Source organism: Drosophila virilis, chromosome 4, assembly GCF_030788295.1.
Source record: "Drosophila virilis strain 15010-1051.87 chromosome 4, Dvir_AGI_RSII-ME, whole genome shotgun sequence".
Taxonomy (NCBI): domain Eukaryota; kingdom Metazoa; phylum Arthropoda; class Insecta; order Diptera; family Drosophilidae; genus Drosophila; species Drosophila virilis.
In genome coordinates, this window is record NC_091546.1 from 17399278 (window position 1) to 17424012 (window position 24735).

General features: G+C 38.7%; 1 protein-coding gene across 1 annotated transcript in view; it reads left to right on the plus strand.

Annotated features, from left to right (window-relative positions):
- Positions 1–24735, plus strand: part of Sema1a (semaphorin 1a) — a 185847-nt gene that overhangs the window by 26348 nt on the left and 134764 nt on the right. The window contains 1 exon segment of the mRNA XM_002051569.4: positions 12379–12957. Coding sequence (XP_002051605.2) covers positions 12738–12957 — 220 coding nt within the window. The 5' untranslated portion in view covers positions 12379–12737.

Consider the following 24735-nt stretch of genomic DNA (forward strand, 5'->3'; position numbering starts at 1 on the left):
GACCCAGCGCAATGTTTGTTGCTAAATTTCAATTACAACTGTAACTACTAAGTACATCAAGTCCAGTCAACTTTTCAGCTAGCTGGTCAAGTCCCAAATTTTCGGATTCCGTACATCATCAGTCAGTCTGTTGCAGCTGTCAGCGTAAGTTGGTTAGAAAAGTTTTACCCCAAAAAATTTGCCATCAGCTAGTTGACTAGTCCACAAATTGTTTAGCTTTTGGCAAACAATATTTGCATTTGGCTGCCTAATTGTCCATGTGTGGGTATTTATAACGCAACAAGATTTACTCAAAAGCAGCTTTTGATATTCAACTGCATTGCTATCTTAATATTTTTTTTTATTTATTCACAAGGCTTAAGTTTTTCTGTGTAGTTGGAATACGAAATTCATGTTTTTTGTATGTATATTTGTTGTCAAAAATATAAAACTCTTATTGAATAGAAATCCCTGGATTTATACAACTAAAACCAGAATTGAATCATAATAATTACAACAAGGAAGATATTTGATCGTACTAAGCAAAGATAATCGATAATTGTGTTTCCCGATAAGTCTTCAGGTTGTACCAATGCTTAATTAACAATTCCACTTGCGAGTCCATTTCAAATCGTGGCCCCAGCCCAAAAGCACTCAAACCCGTGCCATTTCCCCTGCTATGGGAATGTGTTACCGCACTGGTTACAAAAGCCGACCCGCCTCGCTCCCTTGGACGTAATCTCCTTGCCAATTTCAAGTCTGTGCTGTCATTGTGGTGGAGCGCTGCGTCCTCAGCTCCCTCTGTGCTGCACCGCATGGTGTCTTCCAGGCAGTAAATTGTCATGTGTGCGTGCGTCATTTCATGTGCGTGTGGTGTGTGTGTGCGCGCGAGTGTGTGCTTGTGTGTGTGTCTTTCTGTCTGCCGACTGGCCGCATTTCCGTTCCCCAACGACATTTGCCTGTCATTGTTGGCTGTGCAGTCGGTTTGGTTTGGTTGGGTTTGGCTGGGTTGGGTTTGAATTTGGTCTGATAGCTGGTGCTTAATTATTACAGCATAAATTATCGGAGCTCGGCCAGCGCCAGCGTCGGTTGCATCTTGAGATGCGTCGGCGGTTGCTTGCTGCATCATTCACATGATTCACTTAACGACAGCCTACTCTCGATTTGCATACTAAGAGGCTTTTGTTGCCGGCCCAAGAAGCACGCGCGGTCAGCGTTCTACAGACGCCGCTGATAAGCGGCTTCTCGTACCACAAAGACCAGAAACCAGTTTGCAGGCTTTGTCATTGTTTACACGATTTGGAACTGCTGCGCTTGAAATGGCGTTCCATTTGGCATTGACATCGCCTTTAGCTCCACAGATAACACACATTATGCTTTGCTTTGTTTGTAGGCACTTATTTAAATTATTTATTGAAGTTCTTTTATATTTATTTTATATTGTTTTCTTTTCAATATTGAGTATTTGCAGTGCGCTGCTATTACAAATTGCATTTAGTCAGTCGACACATTTTTTTTTAATAATTTTTATTTTCTATACCCTGCACCATAAAAATCTGGCAAAAGGCGATTGAATCGTTTAGTATTGGCACTATTAATTAATTAACTAACATCTTCACCACATTGACTACCCCGTTTGTCAGTCATGTATCTCTTGTTATTTGGAAAATTGTTCCACAGTTTTTCGCCCTTTCTATTAATAATTTTTGATGAACGAAGCTCACAAAGATACATATGCTTCATTTGTATGCTGCAACCTACAGGGTATCCCCTAGTCGAATAGTCGACTCATGTAGCTCACAATTTTTTTTGAGGCTCTCAATTTTTATTGAACTCTTTCTGGCAGTGGCACGTGATTTATTGATTTGCTCGCACTTGGTTGCCCCGCTGCTTGGGCTGGGAATCAATTTTTTATCGCTAATGGCAGAGAGTTGAGTTAGGTTCGGTTACGAACGGATCAGACATGGCCTCCGGTTCCCAGTTTCAGCATTGATGAGTGTGTTAGCGAGTGCTAGAAACATTTACCATTTAAACATTTACCACGCTATCTTCTGATGGATTTGTCGTGGGAATTTGTAATTTCGTATGCAAGTTGTGTCTGCGGCGTTGCTTTGTCTGGATGGATTTGGTTACGCATTGATCCTAAGTAAATATGATGGGTAATTTCTTTTTAAAGGTTCTGCGTGAGCCATTAGCCAAATTGCAATACGAGTAGGCCTTCAAATATTCTAAATCAAATCAAATAGCTGCTGTCGCATTGAATTTATAAACAGGAGTTATGCAAGGGTTCGCCAACGGGGGAGATGTTCTTTTATTTTGTGTGCGCAATTTGAAATCTTTTAAATTTGAACCTGCATTTTATTAAATTTATTTGTCTTTTTTTTCTTGCAGGTAAAACATAAATTATTGAATCATGAGAGAATAAGTACGTAAGTAAGAAAATTTCTGAACTTTTAATGGCGACTTAAAGCCATTTCAATTATAACAAATCGTTGAATACTTCTGTGTGTGTATGTTTTTTTTTTTTATATTTAAGAAATGTTAAGCTGAAAGGCATTTGATAATTTTCATTTCAAATTAGTCGCACAAATTTTATTTAGTCAGGCAATAGGTAAATTCTTGAAATTCACATATGTTTATAAAAGAAAAAAATGATTTCATGCGGTCGGAATGACTCGAAAGCTATTGGCTGCAAGTGTCTGCATGGAATAAGCAAGCTTAGAAAAACCAAAACGCAAGCATTCAAGAAATGACAACAGAAATTTTCCTTACGCCGCACTCGGCCCACTTTGGACTCCGCCCCTCAAGCAGACATACACGCGCTGCCAGATTTTTGCAGAAGGAAAAAACTAATCCCCTTGGCACGCGGCGGCGACACTTCTAAGAAGCAAAAATTTGCCAGCATCGTGAACGCAGGATAAATCCACAGTGGAACCCAAGAGGGGAACGAGCCAGGGCACAAGGACACAAGGCGCACGAATCTTGTGCATGTTATGGACTTTTAGACCGGGGGCTGGGCAGGGTAGTAAAAGCGTACCGTTATACAAACATTACATAAAAATATTAAATTTATGATGCAATAAAAAAAGAGTGTTAAAAGGGAGAGGGACAGGGAGAGGCAGAGTAAACGAGGGGCAGTGAGAGCAGAGCAGGAGCGAGGCAATGTCAGCATGCGTGTTCTAAGGGTACGTGACTTGGAAATGGGTTTGGGCTCTTGTTCGGACATGGGCTTGGGTTTGGTTTCTGGTTTGACTTTGGGTTCGCGTTGCGGCTCGTCGGAAAAGTGGAAGCAAATTAAGAAAATGCGCACCATGAAAACTGGACAAAGCGAAGCGCAGCGAAGGGCAACATTTTCATATATCAGATGTGACACAAACGAGCCTGCAAACGATCAACTGGACCAACCGGTCCAGTACATCCGGAAATGATCTGTCATAACAAAAAGAACAAAAAAAAAACTCAATATCAATAGCGACTGTTTTTAGTTAAGCCCTCACGTCAATGTTAATAAAGGGATGGCAGACATAAGTTGCAACTAAGGGTTGTGCTTGGGGGTTGTGCGAGAAGAGCCAAAACCAAGTTATGCTGAGCGGTAGGGTGAATGGGCAACACACACACACACACACACACACACACACACACACACACACACACACACACACACTCACACATTCACAAGCACATACACTCTCTCACGTACAATTTGTGTCTGGCGTCTGGTTTTAGGCAAAACTGTCACACGCCGTCGGCTTACTTTGACTTTTGACAGCCCAAAAGTTGTGCAAATTCATGTTCTGGGGTTTGGCTCGGAATCTTCGTCGGGCTCCGCTGCTGGCAATAATAATATGAGAGCACGTGCCAGCCACAGCTAAGGGGCCCATCAATTTGATTGGTTTGCAAAATTTTCATTATTCTTTATATATATAATCAAATTCACTGAGCTACTAAATTGGTTGCATGCGTGTGAGAAAATAGATACAATTGACACTTTTGTGGAAATTGTTAGGATTTATTTAATTTCATTAAGTGGATTTTATTTTCCTTTTGTTGTTAGCTGTTATAATCTGACACAGTTCAAGATATTAACTCAAACTCGTTTTACCTACTAGAGTTAAATATATGATATCAGGCGATTACAAAAATTATGAAATATATTAATTATGTTGTTACGTTATGTGAAAAACTAAAAACTCATTGTCAAAGATCTTTGAGAGAATTTATCTTAAACGAGCAAACCCCCATAACTCGGCCAAATTTCATCCGATTTCCTCAAGGTTTGGTTTTTTCTTCACGGCTTGGCCTCTGATCAATTTAGCATTTGAATCTGGCAATATTGTTCTTGGTCCAAATTCATGTGAAAATGATCATAGGCCGAAATTTCGCACCACCAGCTCAATATTTACATGCGTCGCATATCTCCAAAAATGTCTACAAGCTCGTTAGGTCTTCGGCGTACCAAAGATATCCTGACTTCCTTGTTTTTATTCAATTTTATTGTATTTCAGCGTAAAGCCCCCCTTTTTATAGGCTCTGAACCATTTAATTCTTGTCTACTTTATTTTGCGTTGTGGAGTTTAATATTTATGCTGTTAGTTAATTTCATTTCAAAAGTCAATATGCATGCATAAATTTCCATACACCGTTGTTCTAACGCGCACTTGAATGCACACACACACACACTCAAGCATATATACCCCAGTTTTAATTTGCATTATTTGCATGGATAATACAGCCCTTTCCAAAATTAAACCGCTATTATGCAATCACGGACATGTGTTTATGCCCCTCGCCAGAGCGCGACCCGCTTGGACCTTTCGCTATCGGGCGCGGAGGTAAGTAAATAATCGTAAGCACGCGACATTGCAACAACATTCGCATTGAAAATCTCGTAAATCAATTTTTATACATTCTAATTATGTGATTAAGTGATTTATGACCTTTTTGTGATGTTGACTGCGGCTGCGTTGCGCCACCCAGTGGCAAGGCACACGGCGCACAGCCACACCGCTTCTCCGTTGCCTCCTCTTTTACTCATTTCCCATTTTTCGCGTGCCACACGCCTCGTGCGTCATTTTATGGTCAGCATGACGTAGCGGCTGTCCTCCCCGAAATCTATTCTGCCAGCAAGCCGTATAGCATCTCTCATCTCTCATCTTCGGCTTGGGATTGTTGACCCAGCTCAAAATGGAAGAAAAACGTAAAAAAATTGATGTTGCTCTACATTTGGCTTCGTATTTCATACTCGTTTTATTTTGTTTGTTGTTTGCACTCTTCAAAATATGTTTATGGTCTCACTAAAACGCACAAAATGTGTCCGTGACATTTATGATGTGACAATGTTACCTAACTACCCCTACATATACACTTACCCCTCGTTTTCTCGCCGTTGTCCCAGTCAAAGTCACAAATTCCCGTACCGTTCTCCCCCCCGCCTGTTGTCCATGACCCACACAAATTGTTTGCTCTTTGGTTACTTTTATGCGGCTCGTTTAGTTTGTTTGTTCAATTTTTGTGGTTCTTGAAGTCGTTGAGAGTCGCCGGCTCTCTTCCCTTCTACTTAACCTGCTTTGAAATATGATTGGGTTCGATTTAATTGATGGCTTGATTGATGCATTATACTGAATCTGAATCTAAATCTACGAGTGTGTGTATGCGAGTGCAAGTCTGAGTATCCACTTCCCGTTGATTTATTGTGTGTCGTAAAGGAATTAGTACGCGTGTGGCATTTTTAAGTGTCTCATTGCCATTACGTTCCATATTCCATTTCGTACCTCGAGATAAAGTTCATGTTATATGCATATCCGCAGTTTAGTGTGCTGGTTAAGTGGTTACTAATTTGTTTATATGGCCGCCTATTCAGATTCAATTCTATTGAGGCTAATTAATGGGGCTCTGGCTTTTAAATCTGTCTGCACAGTCCATGTGCTGCTTTGCATTATAATAAGCTTCAGCTTGAAGAATCGTAAGTCACTCATTTATAACTTGGTCGCATTTGACAGTCTTGTAAATGGTAACGCGTTTGCCGATAAGGTTCAGAGCTCCATTGATTGATCGTTGGAGAAAAGCGTGTGCTTTGTAACTGTCAACTTTGGTAAATGATACTCATAACGATTCATAGGCATTCAGGTAAATAAAGTAAATAGAATGATAGGTTAAATGAATATCAAAAATAAGCGTGGGCTTAACCATTATTTTTTATGTTAAAAACTTTAAGATAACTCTGTCATTTTATGGAAAAGTGTTTAGAGTTTTTGGTTAACTAGAAACACAGCTTTTAACGAACCTAAAACATAATAAAAAAGGGTGAATCACCCAATGGAATCGATTTATTTTATGCAATAAATTATTAAGTAGGCACTTCTAGATCTTTTAAAAACGGATTCTTGAAAAAACTCGCTTCCACTGTGTCATTCTTATGCCAACAATCTGCATTGAAACACCCCCAAAAATAAACTTGAACATAATTACAATTTTCGGGTGCATGCCACATAATTTATGAGTTTTTTAATGCTGGCTAAACAAAGTCAAATGTCCGTCAGTTGTCACGCTTAGACCCAGAGAAGACCATACGCAAATTTAAAGGATTATCAAATGCAAACGAGCCGACAAAGGCGAGCTCGAGGTTGTTGCCACTGCTGCGAGGGTTTCTCTGCAACCCATAAATCATGGAATCAAAATGCCACTTTAGACTAAGCGTTAAGCTCTCTGGATGAGGCATAATACGTAGTAAATATGCAAGAGGGCGACAACATAAAAACGTGGACGGGGCGTTGCCCTGTCGCCCAGCACATGACGCTGCGCAGACGTACCTCAGACATATGCTAAGAGAATGTTTCAGAAGAAATAATTTTCATGGGGAATGTTTCAAATTTTCAAATTTCCTATTGAAAATTTGCTCAATTTATAATTATAAATTATTATGATAATTATCAAACGATATCGGAATTTTAAATAGCTCTTTATATTCCGTATGTAGTCGAATTAAAAGAATGAATAAATTACAAGTTTAACTGCAAATTAAGTCGCAACGAAGTTTTAGCTTTTTTAAAGCTAATTACTAATATTTTTTTTGTTAGATAAATTATTTTCATTTGCAATGCAAAGAGTGTATTTTTATTATTCCAGAGTAAACCATAAAAAAATAAATAATAAATAAGACAGAGAAGAGGGAAGAGATAATGAATGAACTAGTATACAGTTGGCTCATTTATCTGCAATATCTTTCAACTCTCAATTTGCGTACACTCCAACCGAGCGAAGGTTTAAGATTTAAACCTGACTAACGTTCGGGGATTTACATATTTCTTATGCCATGTCACGGTTCGCGCTGCAGCAGTCCTCGAACCAACCAGCCGGGCGCCCAGCTTCATCCTGCCCTAGCGCTCAACTCAGAGCAAACTTTGCGCTTTGTTCGCTTGATTTTTGTGTGTTTTCCTTTTTTTTTTTTGTTTTGTGACTTATTTTTAGTAAATAATAGTTAGTTAGTTGAGGTTTTATTTATTTCTATTTGGCTGTTGTTGTTGTTGCTGTAGCTGGCAGTTTGCCTTGCCGTTTTATTCGTGTCTCTCGCTCTTAGCTGCTGGTGTTTTCCTTCATAATTATTATTCCTGTTGGCTGTGGTGGCAAATGGCAGCTGCTGCCTGGCAGCAAGCGCCAAGCTAATGCTTCCTGCAAGAAGGACGCAGCAAGTCTATGGGCAAGGGAGGAAGGGATCGGTAGGTTGGTCTTTTCTTTGCTTTCGCCATTTTGTTTGGCCTGGATTAGCATAATGCTATTTATTGTTGTGCTTTCGTTGTCATTCCCATTGCCATTCGCAGTGGCTGTTGCTGTTGCTGGTTTTCAGTTAATGTTGTTCCCAGCTACTTGTATTGCTTTTCTTTTGTGGTTATGTAAATAAATTTCCAGCTTCCGCATTGCAACTGCACCAATGCCAACTGCTGCTCTTTCTTTCAGTTTACAATATGCATTTGCTTATTAGGCATTTTCACGACTCAAACCTTTCTCATTCTCTCTCTCTCTCTCTCTCTCTCTCTCTCTCTCTCTCTCTCTCTCCCTCTCTCTCTCGATTTCTCGCTGCTCAGCTTGTTATGGCAAAGTTTGTTGCTGATTCCCAATTCATTAATAATTCTGCTATGCAACTTACAACAGCTCAAATTTCCAATTTACACTTTATGAACATGTAAATTGAAGACCAAGCCACAGACGCCAGCAACTGTTTCCCAGTGAAGAAAAAAAATACGGATTGTATGTGGCAGAAGAAGTTCTTCAAGTACCACTCGTACTTGTAGTTTCATGCAGCAGGCGGCAAAAGTGCAAAAAACCGACTGCTGACTGCAGCATAACCGAAATTGGATAGAAGTACTCCAGTTAAGTGGTCGAGAATCTGCTGCAAATGGCTTTAACGCCTCTCGCCCAACGACCAGAGACTAGAAATGCTTTTGCAATTGCTTTCCTAGCACAATGGAAATCTGTTTACCCCACTCGCTGCATCATTGATTGCCTTAGTTTTAAATTCGTTCAAAACAAACAAGATGGAATGCAATAGCTTTGAGTGCTTGTTTATGTGATACCCTGTAACTAAGTGTGAAATACCTTAATGCATATCATTTTTATGAAATTTTTGAAACAATTTTATCGGCATGCGGTGCAATTAAAAATAATTTGAAAATGTTTTTCAAAGTTTAGGGCTCAAAATTTATCTGAATCACGCGAATCAATCAGAACCCTTCATAGGTAAAAGACAGAGCATAGCTAAATCTCTTGTTTGTTAACTTGCAGCTTAAATTGAAGAGTTCTTACCAGACTCGATTATTTTTCTTAATTTTAAAGTTCGGTTTCTCATAGAATGCCATAGAATAGAGAATAACAAATGCAGCATAATTTTTCATTCTCCTATTTTCTACAAAAAAAAAAATTTGACTTTATTTATGACATAAATTCCAATTAAGGACAGTTCATATAAAATGTTTTGATAAAACCGCATAACTCATTGTTAACCCGTAGGCACCCGACCGAAACGAGACCCGCATACCAGTAAACCCACACACACACTCACACACATACACACACAGGTTACATGTTAAATTGTCGTAAGCCTTAAAAATTCCATTATGATTATTTACTCAAGTGCCAGCCCCTTGTACACCGCAAAGCTCCTCTTAAAAATGAGACATAAAACACAAACAAAGACATAAACACAGATAAGGAAACAAAGTTTTCTAAACGAATAAATCTGTTTGTCCTGGTGCCAGGATATTGTACACGTATGTGTTCACATAAACACGCAGACAAACATGTGCTTATAAAAATTGTAAAATATTTTTACACACACACTAAAGAGAAATAAAGCTAATAAATGAGAAGTTTACGCGACGGCCCAGGCAACAAATCCCATTTACAAGAATATACATATATTTATATATACATGAAAGCCGCTCGTCGTCAACGTTGACTGCAGCCAAAACAAAGCGGCGAGCCGGCAACAGAAGAAAAAAAATCGCTGCAGGATATGCAGACAAGACAAACAAGTCACGAAACACCGAGAAGCGAGGACCAAAAATAACAAGCAAAAATAAAAACAACGTCGGGCCGCAAAGATTTGCAACATAAATATTTTCGTTTTGCCGACAGACACAGAACAAACGATTTAAACATACTCCACTTGATATATGCAATATACAAACATATAAGCATTTAATATATATCACATGGCAATGCAGCATTTATTTGTGTATTAAGAGCTGATTTCTGCAGTGAGCTCTCCAAATGGCCGAAACGGCGGCGCGGCCATTTTGCCAGCTGCAACAAAATGGCGGCCGCAAAACAAATGGCGCCGCTCATGAGTGTTAACAGTGGGCGGCAACTGTGTGTGCATGTGTGTTGTGGTTGCCACACAGTTAAAAAGACAAAAACTGTAAAAACCTAAAATCACAAACAGCCGTCAGCCACGTTTGCTGCTGTTTTTCATTATTTTTGAGTAATATGCGCAATGCATCAGGCTCAGACTCGAGCTGAGGACACACAATGAGCTGAGCCTCAGCCTGGTGTATGTTGTTGCTGCTGCTGCTGCTGCTATTGTTGTGTTACCACACTTGACATATTCCTGCTGCATTTATTTTGGCTTACCATTTGCAGACCTGGCCCTAAGTTCACACACACATGAAATTGCAAAGACTGCAGCCCAAAAATGCAATTGTCCACATAGAGAGACATGAGGGGTTTGGGCTTTTGGGTAAATCGTAGCTGCAGTTGCTCCCTTTCCGGTGTTTGTTTGCTTGCAGCTGCATTTTAAATGCCCGGCTCGCCATTTTAATGTCGTCTCCGAAATGTTTGCCAACGTGTTATTTTTTCAGCTGAGGCATTTTTTTTTCCAGCACTGCTGCAAAATAAATGACATGTGTAAACAAGTGCATGTGTCGTTGCACATAAAAGTTCAAATATTATAGAAATAAAAAGTTCGTGCAATTAATAGCAATTTTAAGCGAATGTGATTGTTTTAATATTTTACATTTGCCAGTTTGCTGTTGCATAATAAATAACTAAAAATGTCGTATTTTAATCATTAATTAAAAAAGCTCCTATATTTAAAACAAATGTAAACCAATTTATAAGAACGTAGGTTCTCCTAGTGCCCGCGCAGTAGAAGTTTCTTTCCGATAACTTGGCCCTTTTCTCACCAATCGATAAAAATCAATTCGAAAATTCCATCCGCCAGTTGGGAAATATCGCAATTATCCTGGGGAAAATAACCTATATTTTTCGCTTTTAAGATACTCGTCCCAAGATTTGAAGAGGCTGCGAACGTGGATTTCAGCTGTTGATTGTCGGTTCGAAGCACTTAAAACTCATAAATATCTATTTAGATTTAGACGTTTAGCATACAATGGTACGGGTAGATGTATATTTATCACGGACAGGAACTGGGTGATAAATGTATAAAATTTTTAGCAAATAACATATATAATGGATAAATTTGCATTAAATTTCTTAGCACTCAACGTTAAATCTATTCTAGTTCATTTTAATTAATTTTATTGCATTTTGCGTTTTTTCAATGGGGTTGGCGTAATATTTATGCTCAATTTGAGAAGGAGACCATACCTAAATCGGCTTATTGTGCAATCATGTATGTGCACACCCACAGAAGCACCACAGACACACACACAAAGCTCAGCCTCACATACAGGCCAGTTGGGGCAGTGCGAATGCCTAGAAATGTCTGCCATACAGATAAGTTGTCGACCTTCGCCCACAAATGAATGGGGGCTGGGCTGCAAAAAGGGAAATAGAATTCGGTAGAGCAGGAAGGAGAGCGCGAGAGAGAGACGGCGCCCAGGCTAGTGTGAGTAAGTCAGAATGATGCCTAATAAAAAGAAAGAAAGCGAACAAAGCGCGTGAATGAGGCAAGTGAGAGCAAATTGTAAAGCAAAAAGAAAAACTGGCTAAAAAGGTGCCAAGTAGCGTGCACAGTTAATGAGTTTTTCAACATTTACCCACACTCGGCGAATTAAAATGTGGCACGGAATGTAGAAATGTGGCACATGACCAGATGAGGGAGGATCAGGGGTTGTGGAAAAGCGAGGCTAAGGTGTCGGAACTGTTAAGGGTAGCGGAATGGGAAATGGGGTTATGCGGTGTCATAAATCTGGCCAGGAGGGCACAAAAGTGCAGCGCAATTTGTTTTTAAGTCATGTGTGAGAGTGCGTGTATGCGTGTGTGCGTGTGTGTGTGTCGGGTGCGTTCTAATTATGATGTCAACAATGCGTGTGTGTGTGTGTGTGTGTGTTGGCTGTCAGTCGGGGGCTAGAAGTGCGCGCAAGTGGTAAAGTTGAGAATCTACTTGGAGCAGCCCTTTTTGCATTCATTTGAATTCGTTTTTGCCGATTGTTTGTTTTGCACAAAGTACCTGAAAGTAGGCACGCAAAATTTAACACCAAAATGAGATAAGCTTTTGTATTATATTAGTCTTAATTTAAGCACTAAAGTATCAAGAATGTCATAAATTTATAAAATATATGAATTAGTTTAGTAGACACAAGAGTCTCTACTGAAAGATCAGCTTTAAAGATTCCTATGCAGTCATAAGCTTCCGATTATTCAGCCACCTTTTATGCTCTTGTGGCTTTAACAATTGCCGATTGTCCCCTCTACCTGCTGTTGGAGTAAGATGAGGTACTCCCATATATTTTGAACAAAAATAGCAAATATAAATTACATAACTCTTAGAGATATCAATATTATTTCATATTTTTTGTTATAAGCTATTAAATCAGATGATAAATGATTTGTAATCCAGATATAAGTACACTAATAATTTGGAATAAACTTTAGTAATAAAATAACCCAATTACCACGTTGAACATTTAATAAATAAATTTTACTCTAATTATCTCTTTGCAGAAATTACTTACAAACTCCACAACCAGTTGTTTAATATAAAAAAAACACAATTAATATAAATATAAAGAATACAAAAACGCTCGGTTTTTATTAACTTTGTTAGGAAATTTGTTGAAAACAAAACAAAACAAAAATATAAAAAAAACATAAAATAAAAAAATTATATTTGCCATATATAAATAGCATTTAAATAGTAAGTAAATCAGAGTCAGTAAATAAATTAAATATAAACCCTACGACACACACTCAGCATATACATTTAAAATCTAAGCCCAACCTACGACGAACAATACTCGTGCTGACCGCAATAACAAAAATATTTATAACACGGATATTAAGTAAATTTATGCAAAATAGAAATGTTACATTTCCGCAACTTGGTAAATAAAATAAAACAGCAACACAATAACAACAGAAATCCAAACAATAACAAAAGCCACAAAATGCATCTGCAAAGTGCAAAAACACTAGCCCAAAGTTATGGATGGATGCAAGTCTTCCTACTACTGACACTCTTCGTGATTGGTAATCAAAGTGCCTGGCAGGAGAATATACGACCAAAACTTTATGTGGAATTAGGTAAGTGAAGAACTTTTAACACATAAATATTTGTTAAATTATAAAAAAAGTACAGCTTTATTTACTCTTGAAATTGCTGATTTCATAGCGCATACTATTTGATAGTTGATAAAGACAAATAAGTAACGAATTTTATAACTAATTGAGAATTATAAAGGGAATTGGCTGTAGCGTACAAGCTAATACAAATGTCAATTTAAATTATGGGCACGAGTGTAGAAGGGATGCATAAGTCAACACATATCAGAAACAACTGCCAAAAACTGTAATAGCTACTTTTTATGAGCTCCAAAATGTAATTTGACTGCGAGACTAAACACACACACAAATACACACATGCACATATATGCAAGCATAGTTATACACAAACTAACCTTAGATAGTTGAACTTGCCTCACCTTCAGCTAGCGTACCTCACTCCCACGTCGCCTATCTTGGTGAGGTGAAGAACTTGACTAAAGAAATGAAGCTATTACTTGTTAGGAAGTGCAACACACACAAATCCAAACTACACCCACCCACACACACTCACACACACACACGCATACTCATGCATAGCTACTAATGCACACTTTTGGATATGAGGCATCCACACGTTTGGTATCTTAACTATAAATAACAAAAATTCCTAGAAGACATTATTTGCATAAAAGTGGCGTAGCTTTTTATACAAAAACACACACACACATACACACGCAGTAGTATATAGTAGACAGAGTTAGAGTCGGGCAGTTTTCGCCCAGACAGATACACAGGACTAGTGCCAGCAGCTATTTCTAGTGCCATCCAGCCGGTAATTCCTGCTGCTTCAGGCTACGTCATCATCGTCAGTTGCAAATGCAAATTTGGCTAAAAAGTTGTGCGACATCCTCACGACGAGGTGACACTCGCCAACTTATACATATACATATCTTTATATAGTATATAAATATATATTCAGCATATACATACATATGTATAATATATTGGACTTTGTTTGTAGCTTGCAAGATGAAGCAGAAAGTTGCTGAAGAAAGAGACTAAATTCCAAAAATATCTTTTGCACGCTTCAGAAATTACGTTATTAAATGTGCATTTGGCACACACTAAATGTGAACAGCGGCACGCCCACTTCAAGGCATCAGCCCAACACCCGCCTCCATCCAGCCTGCTGCACTTTAAGCATGAGCTCCCGGCATGAGCGCTGAGACTGGGTAATGGCAACTGAGCCTTTCTAGACATATCACATCAGGCGCACATGTGCTGCTTATAAATGAGCCAACGAAATGGATTCAAGCTTCTATATTTATATTCACTTTTTTTTGGGGTAGCCTCCTGGCCTGTTTAGTGGTTGGTGTATTCATGGCACTCATTGCTGACAGGAAGTAATTCAAATGAATGCTGTCACTGCTAAAGAAATACATAAAGTATATGCAAAAGATACTTAAAATGAATGAAATGAATAGTAGGACAACAAATGGCCAAAACCTTAGAAACTGCATTTGAGTATCTGGCTCTCACACAATTGGGTACGTGCTGGATGTTTGTGTGTGAATGTGTCAGGCTCTAGAGCGATAAGAATATTTAAGGCTGGACAATAGAAAATATGTTGAATGCGGGCATAGTGAAAGCTTTTGGTGGTGAAAGTATCCATTTGTGCATTCAATTCGTTCAAACAAGCCCTGAATGATGGACTTGAAAGTGCTCTGCAACTTTGAGATATGACCTTATAAATGTAACTTTCGAATGACAATTATTTTGATATATTTGAAAAACTTTATTTGTCGAAAGTGTTGTCCAGGAACTCTAAATTAAGTTGTTAGAGCAAGGAAACAGCATTGTGCTTTCTTCAACAGTAAGATTTTAGTCTGAGTTTTGAGTAGTCGGGTTGACTTTGTAATCGGTTTCACTCCTAGGGTATAGCTATTTTGCTTTCTTAAGGAAAAGATCTTTCGAGTCAGACTCGCGAGATTTAATAAATTTATAGAACACATATTTAATCTCTACTAACAAAATAACACTTTAATATCCGTGTCGGACCTTAAACTAGTTTTCCAGAATGCTTTAACAAGCCTTTGCGACTTAGCTTTAGAATTGTTCGCGCAATATCTGATTAGAGTGTTCCGGAATTCAAACATTTTCAAAGAAACTCTGCTGATTAGCTTCATTTGCTCACTCGAAACATCCTGCCGTTTTTCTTTATCAGAGTCAACTCAAGGTAATCTCTGTAAGGACTGCCCCAGTAAAACCAATTACTTAGCCAACGCCCATTTTCGGTCAGGTCGTTTGGTGAGTAGGGTGTGCACTGTCGTTGGTTGGGGGCGTGTCACATGGCATGTGTTAAAGTTCATTTAAAATCCATCAGAGGCGAGTCGTAAAACCTTCGGGCTGGCTGGTGACAATTTTTTCGCACTCATGCATAACAGGAAAATAAGGTTAATGTGGAAATTATGAATGCGCCGAGTGGCAGCAGCGGCAGGACGAGAATGAGAATAGCAGAAGCAGCCGTCGCCAGGGCCATGGAAAAGATGACGACGACGAGGACATTTGTGACCAAGTAGAATGAAAGTGCTGCCTGCCAGAGAGAGGAAGAGAGAAAGTGGGTGGCAAGGAGAATGTATGTGCACTGGTAATGCATTCATATGCCATTGTTGGGCCAGCGCGGAAAAACAAAAACCTTGCAGCTGCAACACGACCACCCGCCCGACCGCCCGCCCGACCGCCCGCACACGCATAAAATATTACAACGCTGCGTGGCACGCCCCAGAGTTGCATTTGACAGCCGCAAGTGGTTGTCATTAGGCGAAGCTTGCCACAAGCAGTAACAAAACGAACATTTAAATGCACAGCACTTGGCCAGAGAAGCGGAGAACGTGGGACTTACTTCGCCCCGAAATTACGTCTATCAAGTGGGCGGTTAGCGTTGATCGTTTTGTGGCACTTTGGCGATGCATTTACCCCATGCCAGGAGCCCCAAACAACTGCCACTCCAATCTCTTTGGGCTACTTCATTTTGAAGATATTTTGTTAAGAGCTGCTTATGCTGACTTTTTCTATGCTACGTGCCGAAAATGCAAACATTTTCCATTGGGAAACAACACTGGCTGAGTGGAGGGTTGGACATGCCCCAAAGAATCGCAGTGTTGCATAAGGTATTAAGCTTGAATTGAAGACAATAAGCTAATGAGCTAAGCCACAAAATAAACACTGTGTGGACTATTGAAAACATTTTTAAAAAATCTAAAACTTCAAGAATATTAAACTTTACTTAGTATAATGAAATAAAAATAAATTGTAAGTCGCGGAAAATACGATTTATTTATTCCGAATACTCTTTTTGTGAAATACTATTTATGCAGCATCAATTGCAGCATCAATTGCAGCATAAAGCAGCATCAAATCAAATTCAGAAAATTGTAAGAAAATTCATTAGCCTTAGAGTTAATGAACGATATAATTAATAAAGATAACATGTCAAGAGTAATTGACTATGGAGAGCAACAACGATGGAAAAAAAAACTCACTTGTGAGACGTAAGCACAAATCAAAATATTTAATGTACATCTGAGGTATTCACTTTTGACATGACGTCAAGAGACTCATGTAGGACACACGTACATGTAAGCAGAAGACATATACACAACTATACACAAATATATATATTTCTCTATATATTTATGGAGTGCGCCCACCAAGTTGCCTTTCAAATACCCAACAAGTTGAAGGCAGCGCTTACGAAATTATGAATTCTGAATTTTGTCAAGATTCCATGCCATAACTGTCGACTGTGCCTACTTAATATAATTTGAATAAAAGTAATATGCAAATGGGCACAAGAGGATGGAAGAGTAGAGAGAAAATTTGGGGGAGGAAATTCTGAGTAGAGGAAACAAACAGCAAAAGAACCGATGTCAGACGTAATATTTTCAGTTGTCGCATTTCCGACAACAACAACAACAACGGCGGCGGCGACATTTCGACTACCAAAAATGCATATGCAAATCTGGAAGAGTGTGGATCTGAGTGAGGGGAGCAGCAAGTACTTATAAGTAACTGAAATTGTAGTATGTGTGCCACATAAGGCGCGTGTGTGAGTGTATAAGTGTGCGTGTGTGGAAATTATGTGAGGCGCGTGTCAAGTGCCGACAACAGAAAACTTCTCGGCTGTCTTCAGATACACGCTTCTCGCTTCTCGTCCGCGCTCAACTGCAATTACATTGTGAATTAAATTGTAATGAGGCGCATGCGGCAAAATATGAAAATGAGAAGCAGCAAGAACCAGATACATATATACATAAATACATATATACCCATATATATAGGCGAGTGTGTGGGGTGAATTTTGGAATAGCTCCACAGAAATGGCAATTAACAGTTATGTTTGCTGTTCCAACACGTTGCAGACAGTTTTAATGACTCCGCGGCGCAAAACTATTTTTAGACGTCTTTCGATGAAATGCCGGAAAAAGCGCCAACAGAGGCCATGGCCAACATCCATGTCAGTGCACAGGAAGCGACTACTCCGCCTCAGTCGCGTTGTCTCGTCTGAATGGCCGGCGGACTGGGCCTGACCAAACGTTTTGCTCGCCTAATTGGCTGCAGCGGAAGTTCACATAATTTCAATTCAAGGCGAACCACTGTGCTGCAGCACTCCACGTTGCTTCAATACAAGTTAAATTGCATGGAAGATCATCGATATCAGCCATTGACCATGGTTAAGTCGCCTGCGTGTCCCGACTTGTCCATCTACATTTACATAATGATGCAGCCTAGTCGTTGGCTTTGGCCTTTGAATTAGGGGAGATGTGTCAGGGCACAGGTGGAGTGAGCTATGAAATGCACTATTATCATAGAGTAAATAAAAAGCTTGGGAAGGGTTTTAGAAGTAGAAGGCATCCAGAATTGCCCGTTTGGACTGTGGCTTAAGTACTCCTCTGTTATATCCTGTTACAAGTTCTACGTTCTGCTTTAAGAGAGACGAACAGCATGTGCAGCTTATGCATTTTTTTCTGTAAGACATTTCACTAGAGAATTCAGTTCCATCTGACTATATTTTTCTATCTAACGAGCAAAAAGGTCCTAGACTGAAATGCAAAAAAAAACTCGAACATTCTGGCAAAAGTCTACGAATTCAAAGCACAATTTAAATTAATACCAAAGTATGCTTTTTGGGTTCAAGATAATTTTCAACAATCAACTTGAAAGGTTTTCGTTAATTTATAATGAATTGTTAGCTTTTGCTATTAAATATTGTTTTTATGTAAAGATTAACTGTATTTTTAACAAATTTACACTGTCCCTGAGCACCGTCTTTAAAGATAATAATTCAAAGTATTTATTTTGCCAGTCACCTCTGTGATTTACAAGACCTCAAATGAAAGTGTATTTAAAACATTTTTTAACAATTTGGAGCATTTGCCAGTGTAATTGGTGCTGGGAATTACAAATCACTGGGATGTGCTTTAAATAAATCGAAAGGCACACCCTATCAATTACGTGCCAAGGCTATGGACAGCAAAAATGTACAGGCTATTCCCTCGTATTGCTTGGGCATTTTGTGCGCTCGTGTGCAATTGGAGAAGCTTTCATGGATTAAACGGCTTTCTTAATTGAGTGCTCATTTTCCGGTTAGGAAGTTTTTATGCCGAGAAAATAAATTACACACATGAGTGCAATTTGGTTCTCGTCGCTGCCAAAGGACATTTAACGTTGCGAAGTTGTCAGTGCAAGCAGGCAGCAGGCGGCTGGCACTGGTGCATTAACCTGGGTCAACTGAACAATCAGCTCATAATAGCGTTAATCAAAAAGTTGCACACAGCTGCACAACTGCAACTGTTGTTGCTGCAATGCCAATGTTGCTGATGCAGCAGCAACTGCAACAACAGCAACAGTAGCCGGCAGCCTGGCAACCTGCCGTTTGGTCAGATTGAACGTTTAACGATGATGCCGAAGATGTTGCCTGACGTGGAGTTCAATGGCTCTGCAATGGGTTCTGTTGCTCTTGCTGTTGCTGCTGCTGTCTCTGGCAACGGCTCGTGGCCATGGTCACCAGGGAAATTAGTAATACGACAAGTGCAGCGACTGCTCGCTGTGCTACCAAGCACTCAGACCCCACTCCTTTGGACAAATGAGTTGCATGTCGCCATCGACGCACACACAAATTTTTCCATTTTACTTATTCTCTTTGTTCTGGTCGACATCTCCAGCTCGTTGTCTCTATAAATTTCGCCTCTCTCTGATCGTCCTGGCCTGGCGCCTGGCCAGTAATTGAAATGGCGTAACGACAAAAATTGAAGCGAATTTTCTACAATTTTTTACACTTTGCTTTTCTTCCACGCCCTGAAACTCTAATGAAAAAGTTAAAGAGTCAGCTCACACAATACATATATAATAGAGTATATATATGTATATATATATAGATATATATATATATAAAGTTAGTGTAGAAGCGAAGTTGTGTGCACTAGAAAAGTTTTGGCGCGCGCACAAGTAAAAAGTTAATATTGATAAATTGATTAAAAGTTTAATAATTGTACATTTTGTTTTTGGCCTTTCGCCGTGCACCGTGTGCCGCCGCCCTTATTGCCTGATTAGTTTTTTGACGCTCCTGTATGCGTCCCGGAATCTAGGGACACTATCAGAACTTATTGTCTCGCCGCACAAAAAGTTGGCTTAGCTCGCAAAATTAAAAATTAATTGCCAGACTGCAACTCTTGCCATTTTGTTGCTATTGTTGTTATAGTTATTGTTTTCATTGTTATCGTGATTGTTGCGTGTGGCTTACTTAGTTCGTGTTTGCCAATTGGCCATATTTAACATGTTGGGGTATTTTTTCATAGAAATCAAGTGAAATTCCAGAAGTTACTCTAGAGCTAACATTAGAGTTGTTTGTATGCAGATGTTGTAGATACTATAAATGGCAGATTATCGGTTAGACCTTTGGCTGAGATACAACATTTAAATTATTTTCTGAGGTTACTAAAATTTTGTCGCCTTTATATCGTTTACAAATATTTTTGTGTAATTGCTTAGCCTGACTTCCCGTCTTTGCTTGTGCCTTTTAAATATATATATATATCTAGCAGAAGTATTGTTTATCTATGCCATTATGTTACCCTACTCCATTCTTTATTCTCTTAAATAAAGATTTGATTTTGACAGCCGCTTAAGTATCAAAATCTTATTGACTTAACATAAGAGTATTATAAATTTGTTGCCCTTCGTCTAAACTTCTTTCTCACTGTTTGGTGTTTGGAATGTATTTTCAATTGTAAACACACTAAAATTTGAAGTGTTAAAGTGCCTGGTTTTATGGTGTGTGAAGCACTTGAGAGCTATTAACCATTGAAATGTAATTATGCATGTCATTCGTACATCAACTTGTAAATTCTACGGCATTTCCATTACTTACTCTGCAAGGCATAGTATTGGCGCTCATTAAAAATTAAGTCACGCCCGAGGAATGCTTACTGGCAAATGCCACGTGAAGAAGATTCCAACTTCGACTGGCACTCCATTGCGAAGGAGAAGCGCGCACACAAATCACAATACGAAAGAAGTTTTGGTAAAACTTTGCAAACAGCAGAAGAACTATATGAAGACATGTTGGCAAATAGTTGGCGAGAAGGCCAACAAAATTGCGCGAAACGAGCACAAGAAATCAGCATGACAATTATAATGATAATGAGCGTGGTAAAAGAATGATGCTAGCATCTGGTGGCTGGGGGTGGCGGGCGGTCGATCTTGATGAAAATGTCATTAAATGACAGCATGGAATTTGCCAGACTACCGAATGCAGCACCAACAGCTCAGACCTCGCTCAGTTTTCACTCAGCACCAAGTTGGCAACGTCATCATCAACTGTACCCTGCCCCATCTTCCGCCAACTATCCACGCCCGTGTCAAACTTGTGCTTCTCAACGTTGGCAGCTACATTGAATGCAATTAAAAAAGTTTTACTTAGCCGTTGTTATACTCTTAACATAGGGTATTCTAATTATGTCGCGAAATATGCTGCGCATTGTAAGCGACAGTTGCGAGTCCATAAGGTTTGCATTTTGTCAGCATTAACAGACAATGGTAAAGTTATATTAAATTGCTTTTATTGCAAAATTTGGTCTATAGTTGTTTTGATTGACAATTATCAATTTCCCAATTTAAGTTTCTAATATACTCGCAACATTTGTGGATAAAAGCTTTGTCGTTTTTATGAAAATTAAATGAAACTTTGCGTTTTGATATACGAAAATTTGTATATTGCTTAATTTTAGAAAAAAGTAAAAAAAAAAAGTTTTCTAATTTTTAAAGAATTTTCTAAAATGTTGTTAGTGGATTTTTAAAAAATTTGTGCCAAGGTAAGTTTGTAAGTAAGTTTGTTAAATTCCAAAAATAGTGACTTTGTTTCTAATGAACTTATGCCTTTTGCCTAGGGTATTTAAGCTTTGCGAACACAAGGCTAACTTTTAAGTTTTTTATTTTTGTATACACACATATTTTGGTTGCTGGGTGGAATTGTCTTCTGTCCTGACCCCGGTTAATGCTTTCTTTTAGCCCAGGGTTAAGTGGTTACTTGCTGCGCGGCACGTTTGCTTGACTTTTTTTTCTGCTCGTTGTAAAATGTGGGGAAAATGTTATAATTAAATTAATTAACAGGAAAATAAGTTGCTCAACAGTTGTCGTAGCTGTCGCTGATGCTGTTATTGTTGATGCTGCAGGTGCGGATTTGCATGTGTGTGTGTGTGTGTGTGTGTGTGTCTGTCTGTTAAACTATCTGTAGTTTGTCGCAGAGTAAATTCTCTATATGAAATAAGCTCTCTATGATTTGCGATATTGCCAGCAGGCAAATTAAGCTGTACCTTGCTGCAAGAGTATATATATTTATATTTATATGACCTCTTAGTGTAAGTGCATATTTAGATAATTAGATACTTGCAAGCATACAATTAGTAAGATCATATAATTCAATTTACGTTGTTGACGAGGATTAAATCAATGTCAAATGATGTCTCATTGAATCGAATGTGTGTGTTCAGTTAAACAACTCACATAGAGCACTAAGATTTTAAGAAATAATTTTAAAAAGTCAATCAGTTTTTAGAATTCTGTTCAAGAGAGAGTTGAGCAGCTCAAGTAATATTCACATATCCAGTTAAGACTCTATAGTTTCAGACGAGGAATCCAATTAAGTCTAGGCAACATTTTCACTTAAGTTGCATACTGATAAAAACCAAAACAACTCCAACTTTTTGCCAGCATTATAGTCGTTTTTCATAGCATCCAACTAAAACGATCTGAATTCGAAACGCTGGTGTCATTTTTAATGCTCTAACAAATTGTACCATATAAATTCCGCAGAAATGCAGCAATATTATACACACATTTGGTCATCTATTTTATTGGACACTTAATTGAGCCCATTAATACCAATGTGTATGTGTTTATGTGTTGTGGTCTGTGACAGAGCCAGAACTACGACTGGCAGATAGGGCCATCATTCGAAGCGCTTTCAATTGCTGCAGCCAAACCCCATTTTAGCCCACGCTTGCTGCTTTTTATTGCCCGAGCGCGTATTTGCTGGCCGTGTCTCAGTTGGTCCAGTTAAGAGCTGCAGGCAGGCTAGTTAATGGCGAGGCGTTTACAGTGCTCACATTAAAATAATAAACACTTTGCGACAGCCATAATTTTTTTGTCTTTTTGTTTTAATGTTGACCATTAAACATAAATCAGCCTTTGCCTTTAGCAAACGCAACAAGAGCTTCCACTCAAGCCGCACTTTTGGCTACTTTTACTTTGAGCTCTCCCAACTGCCAACTGTCAGAAGCAAAAGTCCAAAGCTTACCGCAGTTTTCACTCCTCCTTCTGGATGGCTGTCTTCGTTGCCATCGTTTGTGTCACTCTCGGCGGCGGCAAACGCTAATGATCTGCACCAGAGGCGCCCACGTAGCAGACTCTTCCTCTTTCTGCTACCCGGGCCACCTTCTCATTTTTGTTGGCGCATAAACTTTTTCGTTGGCTTTCAGTTGTTGCAGCCTTCCGGCAAAACGCTCACGTGTTCAACTAACTGATGCTTATTCGACGTTGCCTTAGTCAAATCTTACTGAAGTCATCCTCTTCTTCTTTCTCTGCCTTCCTAATGCTGCATTTGGGTAGGCTACTCGTTGACGATCCTACATTCAATGTAATTTTCAGATGTGCCAGCAACTAAGTGCTGATTATATAAGTGGTGTGCAATATGTGTGCCTCGTTAAAGGTTTTGTCTTCAAATTTAATTCAGAAGGTATTCAATTTTTTATGTTTTCCAAATTTAACTAAAGATAAGATATCAGATATCGGTTAAATAAGATTTGTCATACTCATTGTTCGTAGCATATGAGCATGTAGCACGAAAATCACACTTAGCAATATTTGATTACAGAGTATGCATTTTGGGCTCACCAAAATACACGCATGTGGGTGCCAACTCGGTGGAAATCTGTAAATATAAATAATTTGATTAAAAAAAATTTAGTAAGTGAAATCGGTTTGAATTTAAAATGTAAGCCTTAGCTGATTCTTATTAAAGGTAGATAATAAATTCTGCATCATTTTTAAAGGGGGAAAGCGAAAGGGTGGATTAAGTATACTTAATATAATATATATAATGCATCGCATAGACAAAAGACAATAAAATTATCAATAAACTTTAAACAGAATTATGATTCATTCTGTTCCATAAATGTTTAATAATATAATATATAAATATTTGCAATGAATGTTAGAAAATGTTTCAGTGAGAGCAATTTCTTTATTATGTGGACCTGCATATATTAAAATGATTAAAAATGAATGTATCAATACAATGAATAAATGTGTGTTATATATGAAAATAACATCTCTATTTCAAAATAAATGAGCTTCTTATCAATGCTGATTTAGACATTATTCGAAATATTTAGAAGAAAATGGTTCTAACTTGCAACCCTTAGCAAAGTCGCCAGCTATTTGTATTGAAATATCTCTGTAATTGATACATTTGTTGTAGCCATCATTTATCATGGTGGGAGTCGTGTGACAGGCCTAAGAGCATAACCCATTACAATGGAGACTTAACACGCGGAGTAAAGCAGCAACTGTTGGGCCAACCCTCGATGCCAAAGTCGTCATTTTGAGCGCAGCCATCATCAGCAGCCTCTGACAGCAGCCCACGCATGCCGCTCAGTTTGTACAAATCAGCGCACGTCATCAGGCAGCCCAAGCATCTCCCCCGACCCCCTCACTACACCAAAACATATCGCCACCCTGCAGCTCCAACTGCCAGAGTCAGTTTGCCGCATCGCGAACCCAGCCTAGCTGGGCTTGAAACAAATGTCTTCCGTCTTGCTAGCTTCCGTTGTGCCCCGGTTCGAGCTCGTTTCCCTGGCTTGGTACCTTGTGTTTTGGTTTGGTGCAAATCCGTCGCACAGTTTCTTTAGTCTACGTTTTGTAGCTTTCTTTTACGTTTGGGATTCTTTGGCTGTCTACCCTGTATTTATAAGGAGCGCAGAATTGGGTTGGGTTGTGTGTGACTCGTATAGTAAACATCTCGCTTAATCATATAATGTAACATATATAATATTCTATAATTATTTTTGATCATATTATTTTTAAAGTATATAAATATTAATTGTATAATTTCGTTATTATTCACTATATCATAATTTCTTTAGTATTGAAATTATAATATAACTGTTATAATTATTATTCATTTTGTGATCGGCTTAAAGTCGCAAATATTTTTCAATATTCAAAACATTAAAAGTTTTAAGATATTTTCCTTAATAA